The sequence below is a fragment of the Toxotes jaculatrix genome, chromosome 14, assembly GCF_017976425.1.
Source record: "Toxotes jaculatrix isolate fToxJac2 chromosome 14, fToxJac2.pri, whole genome shotgun sequence".
Classification (NCBI taxonomy): Eukaryota; Metazoa; Chordata; class Actinopteri; family Toxotidae; genus Toxotes; species Toxotes jaculatrix.
Window position 1 is genome coordinate 18,455,563 of NC_054407.1, and position 18,770 is coordinate 18,474,332.

Sequence of the window (18,770 nt, forward strand, 5' to 3'; positions counted from 1 at the left end):
AGGGAATCACTTATGGAGTCATTTCAGCAGCAACATTAGAGCACAGAAATGGTTCATGGATCGGAAATCTCCGCAGGTTGGATCTGAAATTTCCGATCCGTGAATAATGTTGGTATCGGAACCCGATACCGATACTGGATTGGATCGGCCCCATCCCTGATTTGTATAATAGTAGATTACTACTATGATTTGGCCTAATAAAAGAAGAAGTGGCCTCAGTAAATATGTGAAGCGAACTGTGAAAACTAGGGATGCACCCAATATTCGGCCACCGAAAATTTTCGGCCGAAAACCGAAAATGCACTTTTGGGCCATTTTCGAAAGACTTTTATCACGGAAACAACATGGCATGAAACAGGATGTTGTGATGACGCAAGCGAAAACCGCGGCCAGTACGAGCTTGTCTGGAAAGGCCAACATGACTGCGGTGTGGACGTATTTCAGTAAATCTGAGAAAGACACACGGATAGCGATTTGCAAAACATGTAATGTCGATGATCGACAGATGAACTGAATTCTTTTTGTTACACATGGATAATATATGTGCTTCATCTTATTGTAGTATTAACTAAGTAATTAATATCTAGTACCAGCATAGTATCTAACTTTTCACTATAATGTATTTAAGAACAATATATTAAGGAGCAGCTGGTTCATTTGCAGTTCAGTTGTTTCTGGACAGTGTAACACTGAATAACAGTTTAATTCATAATCACTGACTATGCAGTTTTTTTCTAAGCTGAGTGGATCAACATTCAGAAGCAATAAATTGTCATTGTCTTCAGTCCATTAGGTTCTGTCAGTTGCTGGTCTGCTTCACTGTTTCCTTCAGTTCAGTACAAAACACACATACACACACACACACACACAAAAACTTGCAAAAAGTAGGCAGCCCTATGAACTTGTACAGTTGTTGTTGGTCCTCTTGTATCTGAGTCCTCAGATTTGTTGTTGTAAAGGAGCACTTTCTTCAGAGTTGGCAAACAGCCCTATCTTTCCAGGAAAATTTGCTATCTATGGTGAATCCCCTCCAAATTTTTCCCCCTCACTGCTTCTCAGATGCTTGAGATCTGACCTGTGTGTTTCCTGCTTCATCCTCCTTCAGCCAACAGGTATTCTAAGTAGAACAGCTTAAAACAGGACAGTGGAAGGTTTAGACTTACTGCAGATGATTCCCAACATCTACAGGAATTACATTTTCAAAGAAGCTGCCTGTAACAGACCACCTTTAAAGGGAGAATCCTGTGAAGTGAACTGATCTGTTTCATTTTATTTAATAAGAAATAACTCAGTAAATGACCATTTATTATTTTGTGCCAAGTTTAATGCTTGTTTAACAGTGACAGGCAGAGAGATATTTGCACATATCAAATGTACAACCAATGAACAGCATCTAGTGGGCATAAGCATTATAACGTGACAAATCTGTACATTCAATCATAGATAAAAAGAAAAAAAAATCAAATACTCATTATTCCCATTGAGACATCCTAGAGCCTAAATTGTTCTGTTCCATGAGGTTAGACATTGCCAACTCCATTGAAACTCACACTTAGTGACATACTGTTAAATAAATGAATGTGGACTGTATATAGTAAAAAAAAAAAAGAAAAAAAAGAAAAAACATGAAGCATCAAAGTGTAATACATCAGTCTGAGATACAGTATAGTGTATGTCCCACTAGATTCTGCTACTATGTAAATCACAGAGTTATAATAGGCTCAGGGTTTTCTTCCTCTGCCTTCTCTATCAGTTTATTGGTGTCCACAACATCGGGCTGAGATCGCTCACTGCCAAAGTAGAGTGGATTGTCAAAGGTGGGAATGAGACGAGGGGACTTCTTGTAGAGGAAGAATGCAGTGACTATCAGCGATGAAGTGATTAGTATGATCAGCACAACTACCAAACTCGTGTGGACACGACTGCGAGGATCCTGACCTTGAGCATCTGCACAGATTCACCAAGTAGTGATCAATCCATACAATTCAAAACTAAATTTACGTTTAAACAGATTTTTTAAACTTACATGTAAATGTTGCATTGCATGTCATATTTTGTTTTCAGATATTACCATCAAATAATTCAAACACTACACAGCTTAAGGAGATACAATGGTGGAACTTACCAGGTTTTAACTCTTGATCTTGGGGTTTCACTGGAGGGAAAGAAGGGAAGAATGATCACATAACTAATCTCTTTTAAGGAATATAAATTTATAATTTTATCTGCTCTGCCAGTGCCCCTGCATCCAGGTCTAAATTCCCTTGGGAGCAAAACTCTGGCCTCGTCATTCCCTAGCCTACCAATAAAATTGTAGTATTAACTATTCAGCAGTACATAATATACATAAAATAACCTGTAGAATAACTGAGATATAGGAGAGGATCTGAGGTTGGGTTTTATTAATGTTTGGGAACAAGCGGGATAACTAGTTGCAAAGATTTCCACATATTGGTATACACTCAATACCCAGTGATAACAAAGCGAAAACAGAATTTTAGAAATATCACATTGACATAAATACATGGTGCTTAGTTGAAGCACATTTGGCAACCTCAAGTCTGCTTGGGTTTGACTCAACAAGCTTTCCACACCAAAGTCAGGGCTTAGGCTGGGCCACTCAAAGACATTCACAGAGTTGTCTCTAAGCCACTGACTTTGTTCAGCATTGTTTAAAATAAGGTTAAAATGGCTGGTAGTGTGATGTCAGAACTTTTTTGGAGGTTTAGGGGTAAAACCAATTCAGTGACCAATAACATGTAAAATGGGAGTTTGAGAATGAACATCAGTATCCACTAAAAACTAAAATTATTATTATTTATGTTTTTTTTTTTTTTTTTTTTTTTTAGCTTTTTAAAAATGGACTTTAACCAAGTCTTTGTTATGGTTCTGTCTTACTACAGATTAGTGAACAATTGACATGTGTGAGAAATGTTTATGAAAAGATCATCTATTATTCATATTAGAGCTGTGTCGATAAAATCGAGCGTACGAACTTGCGTCATCAAATTCACGCATGCAATGCGTGTCTGACGCCATGTTCATTGTTTGGACGCGAGTTCGTATGCGAGCACGTATGAATCGATTTTTACAAAATAAAATGAGAATAGGAGAATCGATTTTATCTACACAGCTCTAATTCATATATTTCAACTACGTGGGTATGATGATCTTACCTTTAGGTGTTTCACAGATGTATGGTCTATCGTGCCATCTGCGACCTGTTGTCCAAGTCCCATCTAAGGTTATAATGGCTCCAAAATCAGAATTAGGCTCATCTTCAGCCCAGTTAGTGTAATCCAAGACTGTTCTGTCCAACCACATCCATGTTCCTGGGGGCCAAACAGAAAGTGTGTTACTATTTGATGGTTTGCTAAATAACCATTTTATATAATTTATAATTTGCCTTATGTCTGCTGTGGTAGTCTGGTCAAGGTGTGTAAGAAAAGTAAACAAGGCAACAGAAGGAAAGAAGAAATGGAAGAAAATGATTTTGCTAAAACTGGTTTCATTAAGTACAGTGTTTTTTTAAAATGATCTTTTCATGCAGTGGCAAAGAGAGTGATTTTACCTTTATGGGTTTTATACAAGCCAATCCAGAAGGAGGTGTAGGTATCTTTAAATATTTCCACATTATTTTTGAGGAATTCTTGCTCAGAAGGGTCCTCAATGCTAGCCAGGGCTCCACCTTCAAAATGAAAAACAGTGCAGTGATGAGTCTGATTGTAACAATGACTAGTCAACTACACACCACTCGCTCAACTATCTTTTGATCTAAAATTGTTTTGGAGTATCTCTTACCATGTCTTGCACAGCTGCTGGCTGCATTTGCCCATTCAGTTTCATCCACCACAAACAAATAACAACGATCCTTAAATGGCAGCCAGGAATTACTCTGGTGGTAGTCTACATTCGTCTCTTCAGGGCAGACTCCTGGGTAGTTGGTTGACTGAGTTGGTGGCACATCTGTGAGTGACAGACAGTGATGATGGGATCGGCTAATAACAAAATCACCTACTGTGACATTCAGTGCAGTAAACTTGAAAACTCTATATATTGGGACCCTTGATCATTGTCATAACTATCTCTGATCCAGATCCTGGATGCAGGCTACAGTATTGTACCTGAGTGAACTGACCTTTCTCAAAAACTCAGTGCTCATGAATTTCTTTAACAGAAGACAGCTGGAATCACAAACTAAATTAAATGTGTGTATAAAGTAGAAAAACCACACAATTAGAGTTTGGGCGATGTTCACTGAATTCAGTAAAATGATACTGATTTAGGATCATGGGGCTCTGCCCATTGGAAAGGTCTAATTAGGTATTACTTTATGGCTTGAAAGAAATTGTTTCTTTTTTAGTCCACTTTATCTGAAAACTAAATTGTCTTGAAAACAGGGCTGTTTTTCTGAACTCACCTACACTCCATCAAATTAAGACTTGTTTTTAACTTTAAACCCTCCAGTCACGGGACAGTCTTTCCTGATAAATTGGTGAACAGCTTGCCTTCTCTCCAGCAAAGTCTCACTTTCAGTACTGTTCTGTTTAAGACTTTAATGAGCCCTAAATGCTTGACATTAGTCATTTTAGTGATAAGGAACAACATGAATCTAATACCTTGCATGGCAGTCATGCATCTGGGCTAGGTTAACTAGCTAACATCAGTGTGCCATAGATGTAGGAAAACTACAATGTAATTCAGCATTTCTAGTATAGTCACTTAAACCTACAGAGATTGACATTTAGTATGACTGATGGACTGCATTCATTAACATTGCCTGCAAACGATCATACCTGTAGACAGCATACAAACACTGTTCATGGTCCGATTGCAGAAAGTAGTTCTCCATTTTCCTTCCATATCCACGAACACACAAGGTTGGTTACTGCGTGGTTCATTTGTGGCCCAGTTGGCAAATTTCAGGTTCCAGCCATCAATGTACCTAAAATAACCGGTCTGAAAGCGAGGATGGATCAAATTATTCATATGCTATATGCTACAAAAATTCATCAGTGTATATGTAGCTTTTTAAAATATACTTTGCAGTATTGACAGATTAAACAAATGTACAGTTTTATATTTTTGTTGTAAGAGTAGACAGCTGCCTTGTGGGGCTCTATGCTGTGTGTCATGAAGGTAATAATTTTGGTAAATTATTTATGCAATAACTTAAAAATCACTTAACATAAAGGCTTATACCAGCTCTTTGTTCAGTCCAATCCACAGCGGAGATTTCAGATTCATAGCCAGCAGTTCAATGTAGGCCTGTGTCCATTCATTTCGCAGACTAGCCAGGCTGGCTTTATCGCTTTCACAGTGTCTCTTGGCATCATCCCAGGTCAGATTTTGAGTCACAGCCTTGATGCTGTCATTTCCCAGAGCTATATAGATGTTAGGATCTGTTACATCTGTTTGAGCCTTGATATTTGGGTCTGTTGAGAGGAAGACAAAAATCAAGAGATACATAACTTTTTTTTTTCATTATTATATTATTGTTGTCACAGGAACTATTGGTTCATTTTGTATAATTGAGCCAATTATTAACAAATTCTGCCTTGATATTACAGCTAACCATTTCCCAAACTATCTTTTGTCCCAAACCATTTGTTGCAGCCTAGCACATGGGCTGGAACTGAAATACACACTGATTTTTGGAAAGAATGGTTCTGTACACCAGTTACACTTTGGGGCTTTAATGTACGACATACTGTACTTTTGATGAAGATGAAGATTTTGCATGATTCATCTTAAGCTGCAAATCATTTATAAAACAGAAAAGGGGTAAACTCACCAAGATTTCGAAGACAGATAAATCCATTGGTGTCATTGCAAGACTTAACCAGCCATTTACCGGTGCCAAGCGAAGGGTTGCTGTTCATCACAACACAGTCTTCCTGGTTAACCACAGAGGAGTAGTTAGGATTTCAAAATATTTTCACTATGACATTACTATTTAAAACAAACAAAGTTACTTTCATGTCAAAAACTAAGTAGAAGTAGTATTTTACTTTAAACTCAATCTAGGAAATGTTACCTCATTCCATCTTTGATAAAAAGTCCCAGGACTACGTCGTAGTTTCTGAAGAGCAGAACAAATGTTTAAAATCAAAATATTAACATAGAAAATATACAGTATGTCCTCTCTGGTTGGAAGACTGTTGGAAGACTGACCACCCCCAGCATCACTCATGGGTGTGTTCAGCAGTGTTATCTCTTCTCTGTCACACTTAAAACTCACACCGAAACAGTGATGTAATGGTGTACTAACACACCCCGGAGTACACTTCTGCATCATTGCAGCAAGATGAGAAGTTAAACCTCTGGAGGTCAGCTAAAACAGGAATTACATCTGGTAATTTACATGACAGATGCACATATTGTATGTACTTACAGAAAAGCCCCAGTTGGTGTATCGCCTTGGTTTTCCATCAGTCCAGTAAAAACCATCTTTATTTATGCCGTTCAAACCTATCCACAGGTCTGTAGTTGCTACATCAACCATTTTGGTGGTCAAAAATGCTGAAAATTTCAAAGGTAGAAGGGACTGGTGTAATGATTGCAGTAATTTTCATATTGTTTTTCTTAATTTTGGCATAATTTCCAACATACAATACAACAAGGACAGTTTAATGGTTGATATACAAAAGAAACCTAACAGAAAACCATAATTATGTGTTCAGTCATTACAATAGATATTCTTTTAGAATAGAGAGAGTACCAATGTAACAACAGTAAATTACATGTTATAGCTAGGCCAGCAAGTGTTTTCAGTCTGTTTACAGAAAGTCTATCAGAGTAAGTGAGTCCTGAAAGTGTTTCATTAGCCTATTTAAGGAGGAGCCTCCAAAGGCTCGTGTAACATGTTATGCTACCACAGTGGAAATCCATTCATAATGAGTGAAAACAAGTTCTTAGCATCTCCTGGCATCTTCACTGTAGAAATAAACCATGGAGAAAATCTAAGAATTACATCTGTCACAAATGATGAGCTCAAAAATGTCTGAAAAATGCTAACTGCCACAGAAGATAATTATGCCAGAGGAATGGGAGTGAGAGGAACTGACTCACTATTGTAACTTGGTCAACTGACTAGTGGGTACTAGGAACTTGAGCCGTTTAAGGACATTCAACTGAACAACTATTTTTGTAAGCAGCCTAAACCTATTAAATTGTCAAATAGCTTTGGGAGGATGAGAAAATTGTAGTTCACATTCATTCACTATAAGTCTTGTTTTACCAGTGTTATTTTGTATGGCTCATAGTACGATCACTCACAAAAAATGTGAAGGATTACTTCAGGACATAGCACTTTCTTCATCAGTGAGAATATTTGTTTTGCTTTTCTTTGTGCTTGTGCCTGAGTGCGCTGTGAAGAACAGCAACTTTGTTGTGCTTTATAAATAATGTGGTGATAATAGTCCAAAACCACCTCCAAGCCACCACAGTGCCTAACCCATCTAGAAACCTATGAAAAACCCTGGATTGTATATGATTATGATCATCATAAAAATACATAGAAAAACAGACCAAACCTTGCACACGTCTTGTGGGAACTGAGACTAAATTTCCTCCTATGGAAATACACTGTCTCCTTGCTTCTTCCCAAGTGGCCTTCTGGGCAGTGTTGATTTTGTAACACTGTAGATGAGAAATTAAATAATGATTTTTCACTCTATAACCAAATGCAGTCCTTATTTCATTAAGGTTCCTTGCCATATGGTCCAATCATATATATGTTTTTTCTCTACTCAACTCTGTTAACTCTTAAATCTTTGTTGTAGCTGTGATATCATTGTCACCTCCCTGTGAAACCATGCCAATGTTTATCTCTGTAACAATCACAGAGAAAGTTAGAAGCTCATTCATTCAGGTCTGAAGGCTGACTGTGATTTCTAACCTTTGAGTCAAAATTTGTCCACGTCACTGGGCAGCCACCTTTAGGTGGTACTGTGGGGGCTACAGTGGTGTTGGCAGGCGGTGGGTGTCCTCGTTTACAAATGAACTGGCGCTCTTGTCCACAATTACAAGTCCGCCAGAAGCCTGTGAGCACAGCAGAAATACCATGACATCATTTTACTTTTTTTTTTTTTTCCATTTAGAGGAGCATGTTAAACTTATCCGGAATGTCTTCTCTCGCTTCGACAATTTGTTAAAATTGTTATTCTTCAGTTTATTAGTACATAGCGCTCTTTAGATCACGTACCCATATAATAAGTCATGGTAACACAGTTCTCATCAAAGGCATTGGAATTAGGTTGATTTTCATCCCATCTTTGTAGTCCCACTGAAGAACCATCCATCCACCTTGAAGCACACACAGTTAATATGAATTATGTAATCATGTAAACCATAATCACTTGACATCAGACCTTTTCATCCATCCTGTTGGCATTTTGCATGGTAAATAAACAGAGGACAGATAAGTTATTATTATAAGTATTAAATTTGTTTTTGAGTGGAAGGAGTGAGTTTGGGTGAATATTGTCATGCAGTTCGGTAACAGAGTAATATCTTAGTAGGATCTGGCAAGATGATCTAACTTCTGTTTTACTGTGACTATAATCTTTAAATAGGCTCAGCAGTTTTCTCTCTCCTTCTTAGATCTAGCTGTTACATTTTATAGCATTTATTGATACTTACCAAAATGACCCATCAAGATCCACTGACAAACCTATATAATAGTGCCCATAGCTTCTGGAAATCTGTGAAAACACACACAAGCTTTAAGACCCACTTTTCTAGTTAGTAAACTCTGTTTCACTATGTGCCAAATTTGAATGGGCTGTTTAGCAAAACAAAAAACAAGCAAAAAAAAAGAAACCTACCTGTTTCCATAAGAAAGAATTTTCATCTTTACTGTTGATAGATACCAAGTCACCATTCCTCTGCTGACAGAAGTGACGAGCATCTTCCATGGTCTTTGACCTTGTGTTAATTAAATACTGACTCCCTCTCCACATGAGCCAACCATCTGAAGTGGTATTAAACTCTGCAAAGGTTTTAGAAACATTGATATTTTGAGTTTTTAAAACTTTTTTTAGCTCCTTTTATAGAAAATGTTATGTTTTTAATGTTATTAAATACTAGCGATAGAATTGTATTAGCGACAGTTATTTAATTAAATTTTTTATTAAATTCTTTTTAAAATGCTGTTCATGACTAGTTAGTGCATGTCTGAGTTCATATTTCACTTTTTTCCAGGGTTAGGGGTTAAAAGTGTGGATTTGATGCTTGTCTTGGTCTTACAGTATAATAAACTGAATATCTGTGTTTTCGATTGTACGTAGGACGAAACAAAACATTTGAAGATGCCACCTTGGGGTCTGAGGAATCATAAACATTTTCACTTTTTCCTAACATTTTTGAACAAAATGATTAAGCAAGTGATTTAAAAAATAATAAGTTTATGAATTGATAATTGATAATGAAAAGAATCATTAGATGCAGCCTGACTGACCATTAAGATTATTTTGAATTCTACTCATCAGTACAGTCATCTTAACTGTAGGAAATTTTGAGCTACTACCCAGTTATACTTGGTCTAAGCAGCTGTGACTGGTTTCCTAATATGCTGCGCTCTATGCTTTTGTCACCCTGGGTGGGTGTGTGGTGATACAAAGCCAACTTACCCGCTACTGTGGCATTTGGTGGCGGCTTTGGAGTCACTCCTATGAGAACACAAACAACTGTCAGTTTCATTTAAAAGACAACTAATACAACAAACACGTCTGCCATTCACCCTACTCTGTACTCTGCTTTGGTCTAATCTTCATGGCAGTAGCTACAATGGGTAAGAGTAAAATGTTTGATTTGCCATAGGTTTTTACACTGGATACCCTTCCTGATGCAACCTGGGTATAAATGTATCTACTAAAGTGGCCACAGAGTGTACACACCGGGAATCACTTACTGAAAATTAAAAAACAAAAGTTCCTTAAAACAAGCAAATAGTTAAGATGGCTCTGCTGCAGGCATGACACCACCAGGGAGGATACCAAATGTCTACTGATGTTCATGAATCGTAGACTTCAGCCAGTCACACGAAAAGGATTTTCAACCAAACATTGAACACTTTCTTTACATTTAAGTTAACTTCCAATTACTTTACCAATTACAATAACGTCCAATTTGTGAGAAAGATGTGGCTTACAAGAAGCTTTTTTACCAAGGGAGAAGGCATTCACTACAACACTGAAGCTGGAAGTAAGCATGAAAGAACCTCTATACTCAAACTAAAAATAATTTCTCTACAGAAGAGCATTCAGTACACAATTTCTCAACTGTACCTGCGCGGATCTGACACAGCCAGTCATTGTAACTCTCACAGTTCGCGTCGTTCCAAGATCCGGCATCATCCCAGTTATATATTATAAATTCAGCACATGATTCTGCATCATTAAAATTGTTTGGCTCTCCTTCCTGCCAGTGCTGGAAGTTTAGCTGCGAACAAAAAAAAACAAAATCAAAAACAAAAAGATAAAAAAAAATACATTGTTTTATAGTAAAAAATTCATAGATTCATATTCATAAATTCATAGATTTTTTTAAAAAATGAGATCAAATCACTTGGGTTATCAGGTTAGTTGTAATAGGTAGAACACACAACTAACCGGTGATCCATCACTCCATTCATAACCAGTGCTTGATTCAGGAATATGAAGTCCAATCCAGGCTTTCCCATGACTGCAGTACAAAAAAATCATATACAGTTATCTGATGATGCCTTGTCCCATTGCTTTTCTGTAGAGCAAATAAAATATCCAACTTTCTGCATGTTGTCGCCCCCTGGAGGCAAGACTCAAGTGATGAGAACTGCAGCAAAGATGGTGCGGCTGAATCAGCCATTGTTGACACAAGGCGACTGCTGAATCCATGCTTTAGATTACAGTGCTGTTGTGTTCAACTTTAAGATAAAACTGTTTTTAACCAGCTCATACCGTGCCACTCGTAGATCATTAGAGCTGTGGATGCTGAGCAGATCTCCTCCAATGGCCCGACAGTAATCCCTGGCTTCAAACCAGGTCTTCTCATTTGCACGAGGCCCTGTAAAAAACTTGTAGACAAGAGGTGTAGGTTGGATTAAAGTACACCAGATATGGACAGCATTAGAGTAAATAAACAATTACAATTTGAATTTGTTTCCTTAAAAAATTTTTTACACATCCAGCTCCAAGTTAGGGAGCAAATTTATAATTATATAATATTCAGTCTCTTTTAGTTACAGTTTTGGTCTCCATCAACTTGTGAAGGAAATGTCTGGCATTTTAGCTGCTAAATACTCCACTACATTTACCAGCTAATCATCAACTCTGTCTGTCCAGTCGTGTACATTGGGTTTTTAAAGCTTTTTCACTGAAAAGAGCTGCCTGCTGTGTAGTGTTTGCATTGTTTGAATTAGGCAGTAGCCTAACTGGTCATGTTTAATAAATCAAAACAAGGCATGTGAATGGAGCAGGGCACTGGCACAAGCCTTGTTTTGGTGATATTTGTAGGTAACATGGTTTAATTGTGTTTAGCTGAGGTTGACCTTTGGCTGTACCTTATAGCAGACGTTTCTTATTCCCACTCGACTCCAACCGTCTGCACACTGAGGAGGAGACTGAGTTGGTGGGGCAGAGGTTATAACTGCCCCATCTGCCTGGTGTTTGCAGATGTATTTCTCCTGATTGGTGCAGGGCAGCAGATCCCAGAGTCCGGCCAAAACCCCAGTTGTCATGGCAACACAGCCCTGCCTGTAACCTTGAGGAGTTGAGGGAGAAAATAGTCAAATGTAAGTAGTGGCGCCGCTGTTTATCCCTTATATCTAAAGATAGGATTTCATGTTGGTTCATACCTGGCATTTGAGCGTTCCAGTGAGTGAACCTTACTGAATCTTTGTTGGTCCAGACAAATTCATCAATATTTTTCTGGTTTGAAAGTCCTAGCCAAAAGTATTTCTCTGGTCTCAATCCCACCAAGCTGACAAGGAATGCATTATCCACCCTGGAAGTATTAATGCAAGTTTGTGAATGACTTATGTGAAATAGTGTTAATATTACATGACTAATAAAAACATCAGTTTTCTTACCCATTTGAAACATCAGCTAAGTAGGAGCCTGAGCTCTTGCAGTCATCACTAGCTTCATCAAAAGTCTTTGTCTCAGCTCCTACAAAGTAGCAGTAGGAGCCATGTCTTTTCCAACCCTGTAGGAAATCGAGCACTGATTAAATTCCTCCTTTCAAAGGCTAAATATACAGGACATGGATCTGCAGTTCACCAATGAAACTAACCTTGTATAACTTTGTAATTTTGTGTTTTTATTAGTTTCTTATTTATCTTCTTCGTATGCAAAATCCACGGAGCATGGATTTACATTAAAGAGATGGCTTCTAACTGAATGAAGTTTTAATTTCTTAGTTTTAATCGCACACCCTGAATAACGAGGTGCTCATGAAAGCCAGATACTTTTTTCATAGTCTACATGTAAACTTCACTCACCGCTTTGCAGCCTAGGTCCAGATCTACTTCATCTCCAGTGCGTTCACTTTCACTCTGCTTCATACAGATAAAGCCGTGTTTCTCGTCACACAAGCGATCCGCCCAGTTCCCATTCTTGAAAAAAAAAAAAAAAAGCACCGTAATAAACACTTGCATATTTGTAGTTGTATAGGATGATCTACACATAGTTAAATCTCATTTATTAATGCTTTAATTTCTTAAAAAAAACACTTAAAAATAGTTTCTATCTGCCAACAATTTGGAAATAAGAAAACACTGATGAATTACAGATACACATTTATGTAAAGAAGAAGGATTTATGCGCAGCATTATACCCATATAATGATCCTTACCTCCCCCCTGATGAGAACACAGTCTTCTGCATCAGTGGACACAGCGGGTCTCCCATACATCCAGCTGGTGAAGCTGACAGGAGAGTGGTCACTCCAGTCAAACAGCCCCTCCGTGTTTTTGTCATTCAGTCCAATCCAAAGCTCATCAGTGGATGCTGCAGACATGGACAGTGAAGAGAATATCACAGATAAACCAGAGATTTCACTTTTGTAAATGCTCTTCACATTGTAATGAATAGATTTATTGGTAGCATCTGTACATTGGTATACATGGAAAAACATTATTAGATCCGTCAGCAGGTATTGTGTAAATTCTGTTTTAATTGACATTGTGTATATGTTTCTTTCAGTATTTTGATATTGTCTTTCTGTAGGCTCCTAAATAGTAAGAATTATAAAAAGTCGTATTTCCTTCCAAAGGACCAGCTTACTGAAGTTAAAAGTCCTAAGACAGGTGGTTCTAAGTCTGTGTGTCCTGTTCAGTCTTCTTAAAATATTTTGATCTCTTATAGAACACAAAAAAGTAAAGTTTTAAAATCATCCTCCAGCAAAAAACAGACCATAACAGTCTCAGTTGTTTGAGAAGGTTGGACTGATCTTACTGTCTGTCGCCCTTTCACCTACCATATCCAAGTTGAGAGATAACAAAGCTTTGGTCCTCCACGTTGCGAATGCTCACTAGGTCCCCGTGTTCTTTGCGGCACTCTCTCTGAGCATTAGTCCATGTTTGAGGATTACGCTGAAGATGGAAGCAGTGACCATTGTAGGGAATCCATGGATTTGAACAAAATCCTTGCTCAACTGATGATGAAATGAACAAAGATATAAGGGACTAAGTGGCTGATATCATACAGTTTGTGTGTCGCTTGAAGAAACATTACAGTAGCCAGAGGAGGGTAGAATATTTTTCTATACTTTGTGGTGGAGGTCCTGGTGGGGCCCCATCTTTGTAGCAGATGTAGCCCATTCTCCTCACGCAGGATGAGCTTTGCCAAGAGTGTTGCCCCACAGTGTCAAGAAGTGCACAGTTGTAACCTGGATTCGGAAGTGGGTGTCCTAGAAAAAAAAAGAGGATGATTTAACTTGAGATTCCTTCTTTACCAATGGAGATACACATGCATAGTCTCCTTGCATTACATGTCGTTTTCATGTTCCTATGATGTAAAATAACAAAATCATTTCTAGAACTTTGTTTGATCTAGATATTGACAAGAGCAGCCTTGTTTTCTTGTATCCGAAATGATTAGATATCACAAGATGTGACATCAGTAATTCAGTGCAAAACATATAAAGGGAATTAAAAGGTGAGTGGACAAATACTAATTATGATTGACAGTATGAAAAGAAAATGTGGAAAATGTGTTAACTTATTTATATGGGTTTGCCTTCATTATTAACGTAATAACTGATTTTTGGCTACCATCACCTCTTAGTGGCTTTGGCAAGGTTGTAGTAAAACAGTTGTTTATTTACACAACCAGCAGACAGAGCAACATTAGCTTAGATTTTATGTTTCTGGCCACCTGACAAATTTAATTTTTTTTGGAGTGAAATCTTACCAGTACTCCATCTCAGGTAACGGAAAGGCTTCCCGTTAGACCACTGCCAGCCATGATCCTGATCCAGAACCACTCCAATCCAAAGTTTATATTTTCCTGATCCCAACAGTGCTGTGTGTTTGGGTGGTTGAGAGGGACAAAAAAAGGAAAAGGACAGAATAAAGAAATTGTTCCTCTTTTTCACACTGTTCCTCTTTTTTGGTGCTTTATAACAAATTTGCAAAAATACAGAGATCACAGTCAAACACAAAGTCTGTCGAAACACAGTGGAAGCAATATATTGTATAGAGAAATCTTATATAATCAAAATCAAGTTTAATCAAGCCCCTCAATGAATATCAGACTTCAAAATCTTTAGTACTTGAATAGACTCAGGGTGATTGGCCTGATGAGACCTTCAGATTTGCAACCAAAGTACAGAGGCTTTGAATCCCTCCTGAACAAAATGGATTGCACAATCTATCCTCTGTGATCACAGTGTCACACTGATCCTTGGACTATTTAGGGAAACAGTAGTTTGATCTTACTGTACGGCACTGGAGATCTTTTGCATAGAATAACTTGACTCTTAAAGGAGAGATTGTACATTTTTATTGTGGCCTAATCAAACATCAAGTTGACAGTAATAGGTGCAAAAAGTAACTGGTAGTCACTTTATTTATGATTTCCTGTTTGTTTGTTTTTAATAAAACAGGCCTACAATTCTTGTCTCTTCAGTTTAATATTATGACTGTCTTATTGTCTCTAGAAATCAAGAGACATGATTTTTGTGTCAGTGTAGCAATATGCCTTGTTTTATGTCTAGAAAACTCCTGAAACCCTGATAAATTTAATAATTTTTATATTTTTTTTTTATTTATCAAAAACCTGTGCATAGATATGATCATATATTATGGAAAGTATTTCAAGCACAATGTTATGCTTATTTAAGGCACCTTTAAATTAACAAGACATTTCATTTTACATGAGAAAATGTCCTGCTTGCAGTCTTTTGATTTAATAACAATTCCATAAAACATTTTAACCCATTGTGATATTACCAGTTCTTAATCATTTGTGTATAAGCAAACCCTTCTGTGTTGGGTCAATAAGTATCTGTTTCAGTACCAACAAAAATCCTCTGGGTGGCACCTTACCTGAGATAAAAGCCTGCTCATGAGGATCGTTGATACTGACCAGGGAGGCACCCTGCTGTTTGCAGCTGTTTTCAGCCTGGGTCCAAGTCAGGGCTGACTGTGTGTTGAGCTGGTAATACGCTCCTGTTACCAGGTTTTTTGTCCAGTGTTCGTTGGCTGATGAGTGATACAGAAATATGGAAAACTAAATTCTTCAGTCAGTCAAACATTTTAATTCATTACTGTAACCTAAATTTGTTCTCTTTATTCTGTCTGTTTTGCCTTGAGATTATACAATGTTGATGTTTAATCTAAAGTGTGAAACCAAATTAATCTGCCTGAAGATGCAAATAATGCTGACATGCACATGATTTTTTTCCTGCCCACTCGCTATAGTGAGATTTAAATCCTGGATGCGGTACTCACAATTAGTCGGGCAGTATCCCCACTGTTCATGTTCATATTTTGTTTCAACTGCACACCAAGAACGTTTTTGTGAGGAGTCATACGTAGTGCAGTCTCCATACCACCGGTCTTTGTACAGGAAGGGAAACATGCAGATCTTACCAAACGCATTTCCTTCAATGGTATAAAGTTCTAAAAGGAAAAAAAAAAGAGGTTGATCAAATCACTTCTTGTTAAATTGAACTGTAACAATTATTCTGCAAAGGTCTATTGTTTTGCTAGAACTTTTAGAGCAGACCTAAGTTGTTTGTTTTACCCTCTCTTCATTACTGATTTGCTCCAGGCAATGCAGAGCCAAAATGTAATGAAGAGACACCTGATGCATCATTCTACTTGATTATACCTCAGCTGACATTTTAGAATCAATAAGTTGTGTGGTTATTTATTTGATAAATCCATGTAAAGTAGTAAAGTAGTAAGGTGACATTCTGCCTGTAAGTAACAAGGACCTATTGTAACCAAACAAATTTATGTAAGCCAGTTTAAAGGGAGAATGTGTTCTTCAGCCTTATGATGTATAACCACATCAGGTGCCCTCCAAAGCATAGGTTTCATACTGTACCTCTGTGTGTTCTTGTGCAAGCACCACTGGATGTCCCTGTGACTGTGAAGTGGTTATTTGGCCCAACAGTTCTGGAGAGAGCAATCGTTTCATCGGATTTGACTTCAATATAAAAGTCTTGGCCTTTGAGAGCGAGCAGTGTCTCATTCTTGCATTCCCACTTTTGGAGTTCAGATGTGTCGTCACAATCATAGAGGCTCACTTCACTCCCCACACTTTTACCCTGGGCTCCCAGGCACTTTTTGGTTGTGGTAGCAAAAAGCCGGTTACCAGTCGTCCAGCGCACATTGAGACAGCGGCTCAATTTTCTCAGCAAACAAAAACCAGTGGCCTTGTTAGTGAGTGAGAATGGCTCATCTGCAGAAAGAAAAGTCAAATTAAAAATTTTAAATAATGTTGAGCACACTTATATCTTGAACATACGTAGCTCTATTTGCAATTTGTGTTAAAAACGTACCTTGTAATAAATCAAAAGTATACAAAGAGGCTTACATTCTATGTCTGTTTTATGGACAAAAGTCCAGAAGATAATTTTTCCAAATTATAGTTACTAAGATCACACTAAAAATCCAATGTCCTGTTCTTGTTTGCAGACTTCTAATTTGTGAAGATATATAGTTTCTCTAATCCTTGTTGTTTTCTACTGGAACTTCTCTCTTCAAAACATGTTTCCTGTTCAACTTTGACAGAGTTGCACACAGAGCATCCTTGAAACAGCCGTTGAGTCAATCTGTCTCTGCAGCTGTCAGTCCATTGTTTAGCCCAAATTTGCACTTTTTTTAAAATAATTTTTGAACATCATAATTTTTTTTCTTTTTGTATTTTTCTACTAACATACAGAATATGTTACATAAGAAAGCTTGAGCTCATACTGTACCATTTTCTGTTGAACACTGAGATGTTAGGATGAAGAGCACAAAGGCTGCAAGAGTTATCCTTGGAGTTAGCATTCTTCTGATAAGTCTCAGAGCAGCAGACATTGTCCATGCATTGCGAGCAGAGGACTTATGAGCATGACCATGAAAAGGAGGGTATCTTAATAGCACTGGCACTATCACTTTTTTTCCTCCTCCTTTTCATTGAGTAAGTGTCATGTTTCAGATTGGCACATTTCAGCATTTTGCTACTGGTGAAAAGGGGGGGCTTGGGAGGGAAGTAGGGGCAACACACACACACATACACACAGTTGTCACAAACCAGAAAGGGCAAGAAGTGGCCCCATTCACTTCCTGCCCTGACGAAAAAAAAAAAGAGCTTTGTAAGAAATTTATGCTAAACTTGACTCATCAGATTCAGTGGTTCAGATCAGCATCCATCCTCACAGACTTTGATGCACTGTTATCTGCCACTCATGCATTCATAGCATTTTTATGTAATTAAAAAAAAAAATTGTCATTGAAGAGAAGAATAACCTTGGAAAGAAGTGATAAGTTTTCAGGCTTATAGCAGCAAGGCCAGTTTTGGTTCTGTATTTAATGATGGCATGATTACACTGGTTTATATTGGTATTATTAATACATTGTAGGTCCAGCCCAAAAACAACAAACAATCCATCTTATTAGCTAAAAATCTGGCACCTTGCATTTTAATTAGTTACAGTTCAGTGTTTATGGCTTAAGGTTTATACCAGGATTGGGCTAATTTATCACTCTGTCTGACTGAATCTGTTACTGCATGATTATGTACTGTACTCTTAGGCACCCACCTGCTTTATGGATGGAAGTTGAGAAAGGTTCAGCTTTATGCAAATGTCCTCTGAGACGCAGGAAAGTCAACCTGCCAGCCGTCAATCGCGCCTGTTTGATTTGCTCTGGAAATGGAATTGTGTGTTTTTTACTCCAACCAGGATTACCTGTACCACTATTTTGCACTCAGTGATTTACCACTTAATAAGCAATGAGCTTGTGAATGTTGCATTGTCAGCAAGAATGAGCAAATTTTCTTCAGAAATGTTTTGCTTTTCTACTTTTTTTTTCTTAATTTCCTAGTTTTTCAGTAGTTTTGTGTTTTTCATTAGTCTGCGTGAGTTTGTGTACAGCACTAAGTTAGATTGCCAAACAAAACTATAATAACACACTGGAAATGGATCAGTTTGGATAACCTACAATCACAAAAAGAGGCTTAAAGTTGTTAATTCTCTGATAGCCTATACACCACAAAGTTTCTATGATAGGTGTAAGGAGGCTGAAGTTACTTGTGAGGTTATTAGACCAGAGTGGAATTTCATTGTTGCTG

At 37.7% G+C, this 18,770-nt stretch overlaps 1 protein-coding gene across 1 annotated transcript; it reads right to left on the reverse strand.

Moving 5' to 3' along the window:
* Window positions 1–1,298: 1,298 nt before the first annotated feature.
* LOC121193595 (macrophage mannose receptor 1-like) lies at window positions 1,299–17,565 on the reverse strand. Its single transcript, XM_041055985.1, has 31 exons — window positions 17,413–17,565; window positions 16,536–16,892; window positions 15,935–16,105; window positions 15,530–15,685; window positions 14,394–14,504; window positions 13,750–13,890; window positions 13,459–13,635; window positions 12,835–12,989; window positions 12,482–12,595; window positions 12,071–12,186; window positions 11,837–11,985; window positions 11,543–11,742; window positions 10,941–11,056; window positions 10,614–10,686; window positions 10,290–10,443; window positions 9,633–9,671; window positions 8,829–8,992; window positions 8,644–8,705; window positions 8,207–8,307; window positions 7,901–8,043; window positions 7,536–7,641; window positions 6,395–6,522; window positions 6,038–6,082; window positions 5,795–5,897; window positions 5,203–5,435; window positions 4,797–4,959; window positions 3,802–3,966; window positions 3,572–3,688; window positions 3,177–3,332; window positions 2,126–2,155; window positions 1,299–1,947 (listed from the first exon to the last, which is right to left on the reverse strand). Exons 1-31 carry the CDS (start codon window positions 17,513–17,515, stop codon window positions 1,703–1,705), a joined length of 4,293 nt encoding a protein of 1,430 aa, XP_040911919.1. The 5' UTR covers window positions 17,516–17,565; the 3' UTR covers window positions 1,299–1,702.
* Between the last annotated feature and the right edge of the window lie 1,205 nt (window positions 17,566–18,770).

What these genes read in the sequence shown, in the direction of transcription:
- LOC121193595 (XM_041055985.1), bottom strand. Translation starts at nt 17,515, where the DNA reads ATGTCTGCTGCTCTGAGACTTATCAGAAGAATGCTAACTCCAAGGATA. An exon ending in TATCTCTCAACTTGGATATG is followed by an intron (nt 12,990 to 13,458) that starts GTAGGTGAAAGG and finishes CCATGTCTGCAG; the next exon opens with CATCCACTGATGAGCTTTGG. An exon ending in TCCCACAAGACGTGTGCAAG is followed by an intron (nt 6,523 to 7,535) that starts GTTTGGTCTGTT and finishes TGAAATTTTCAG; the next exon opens with CATTTTTGACCACCAAAATG.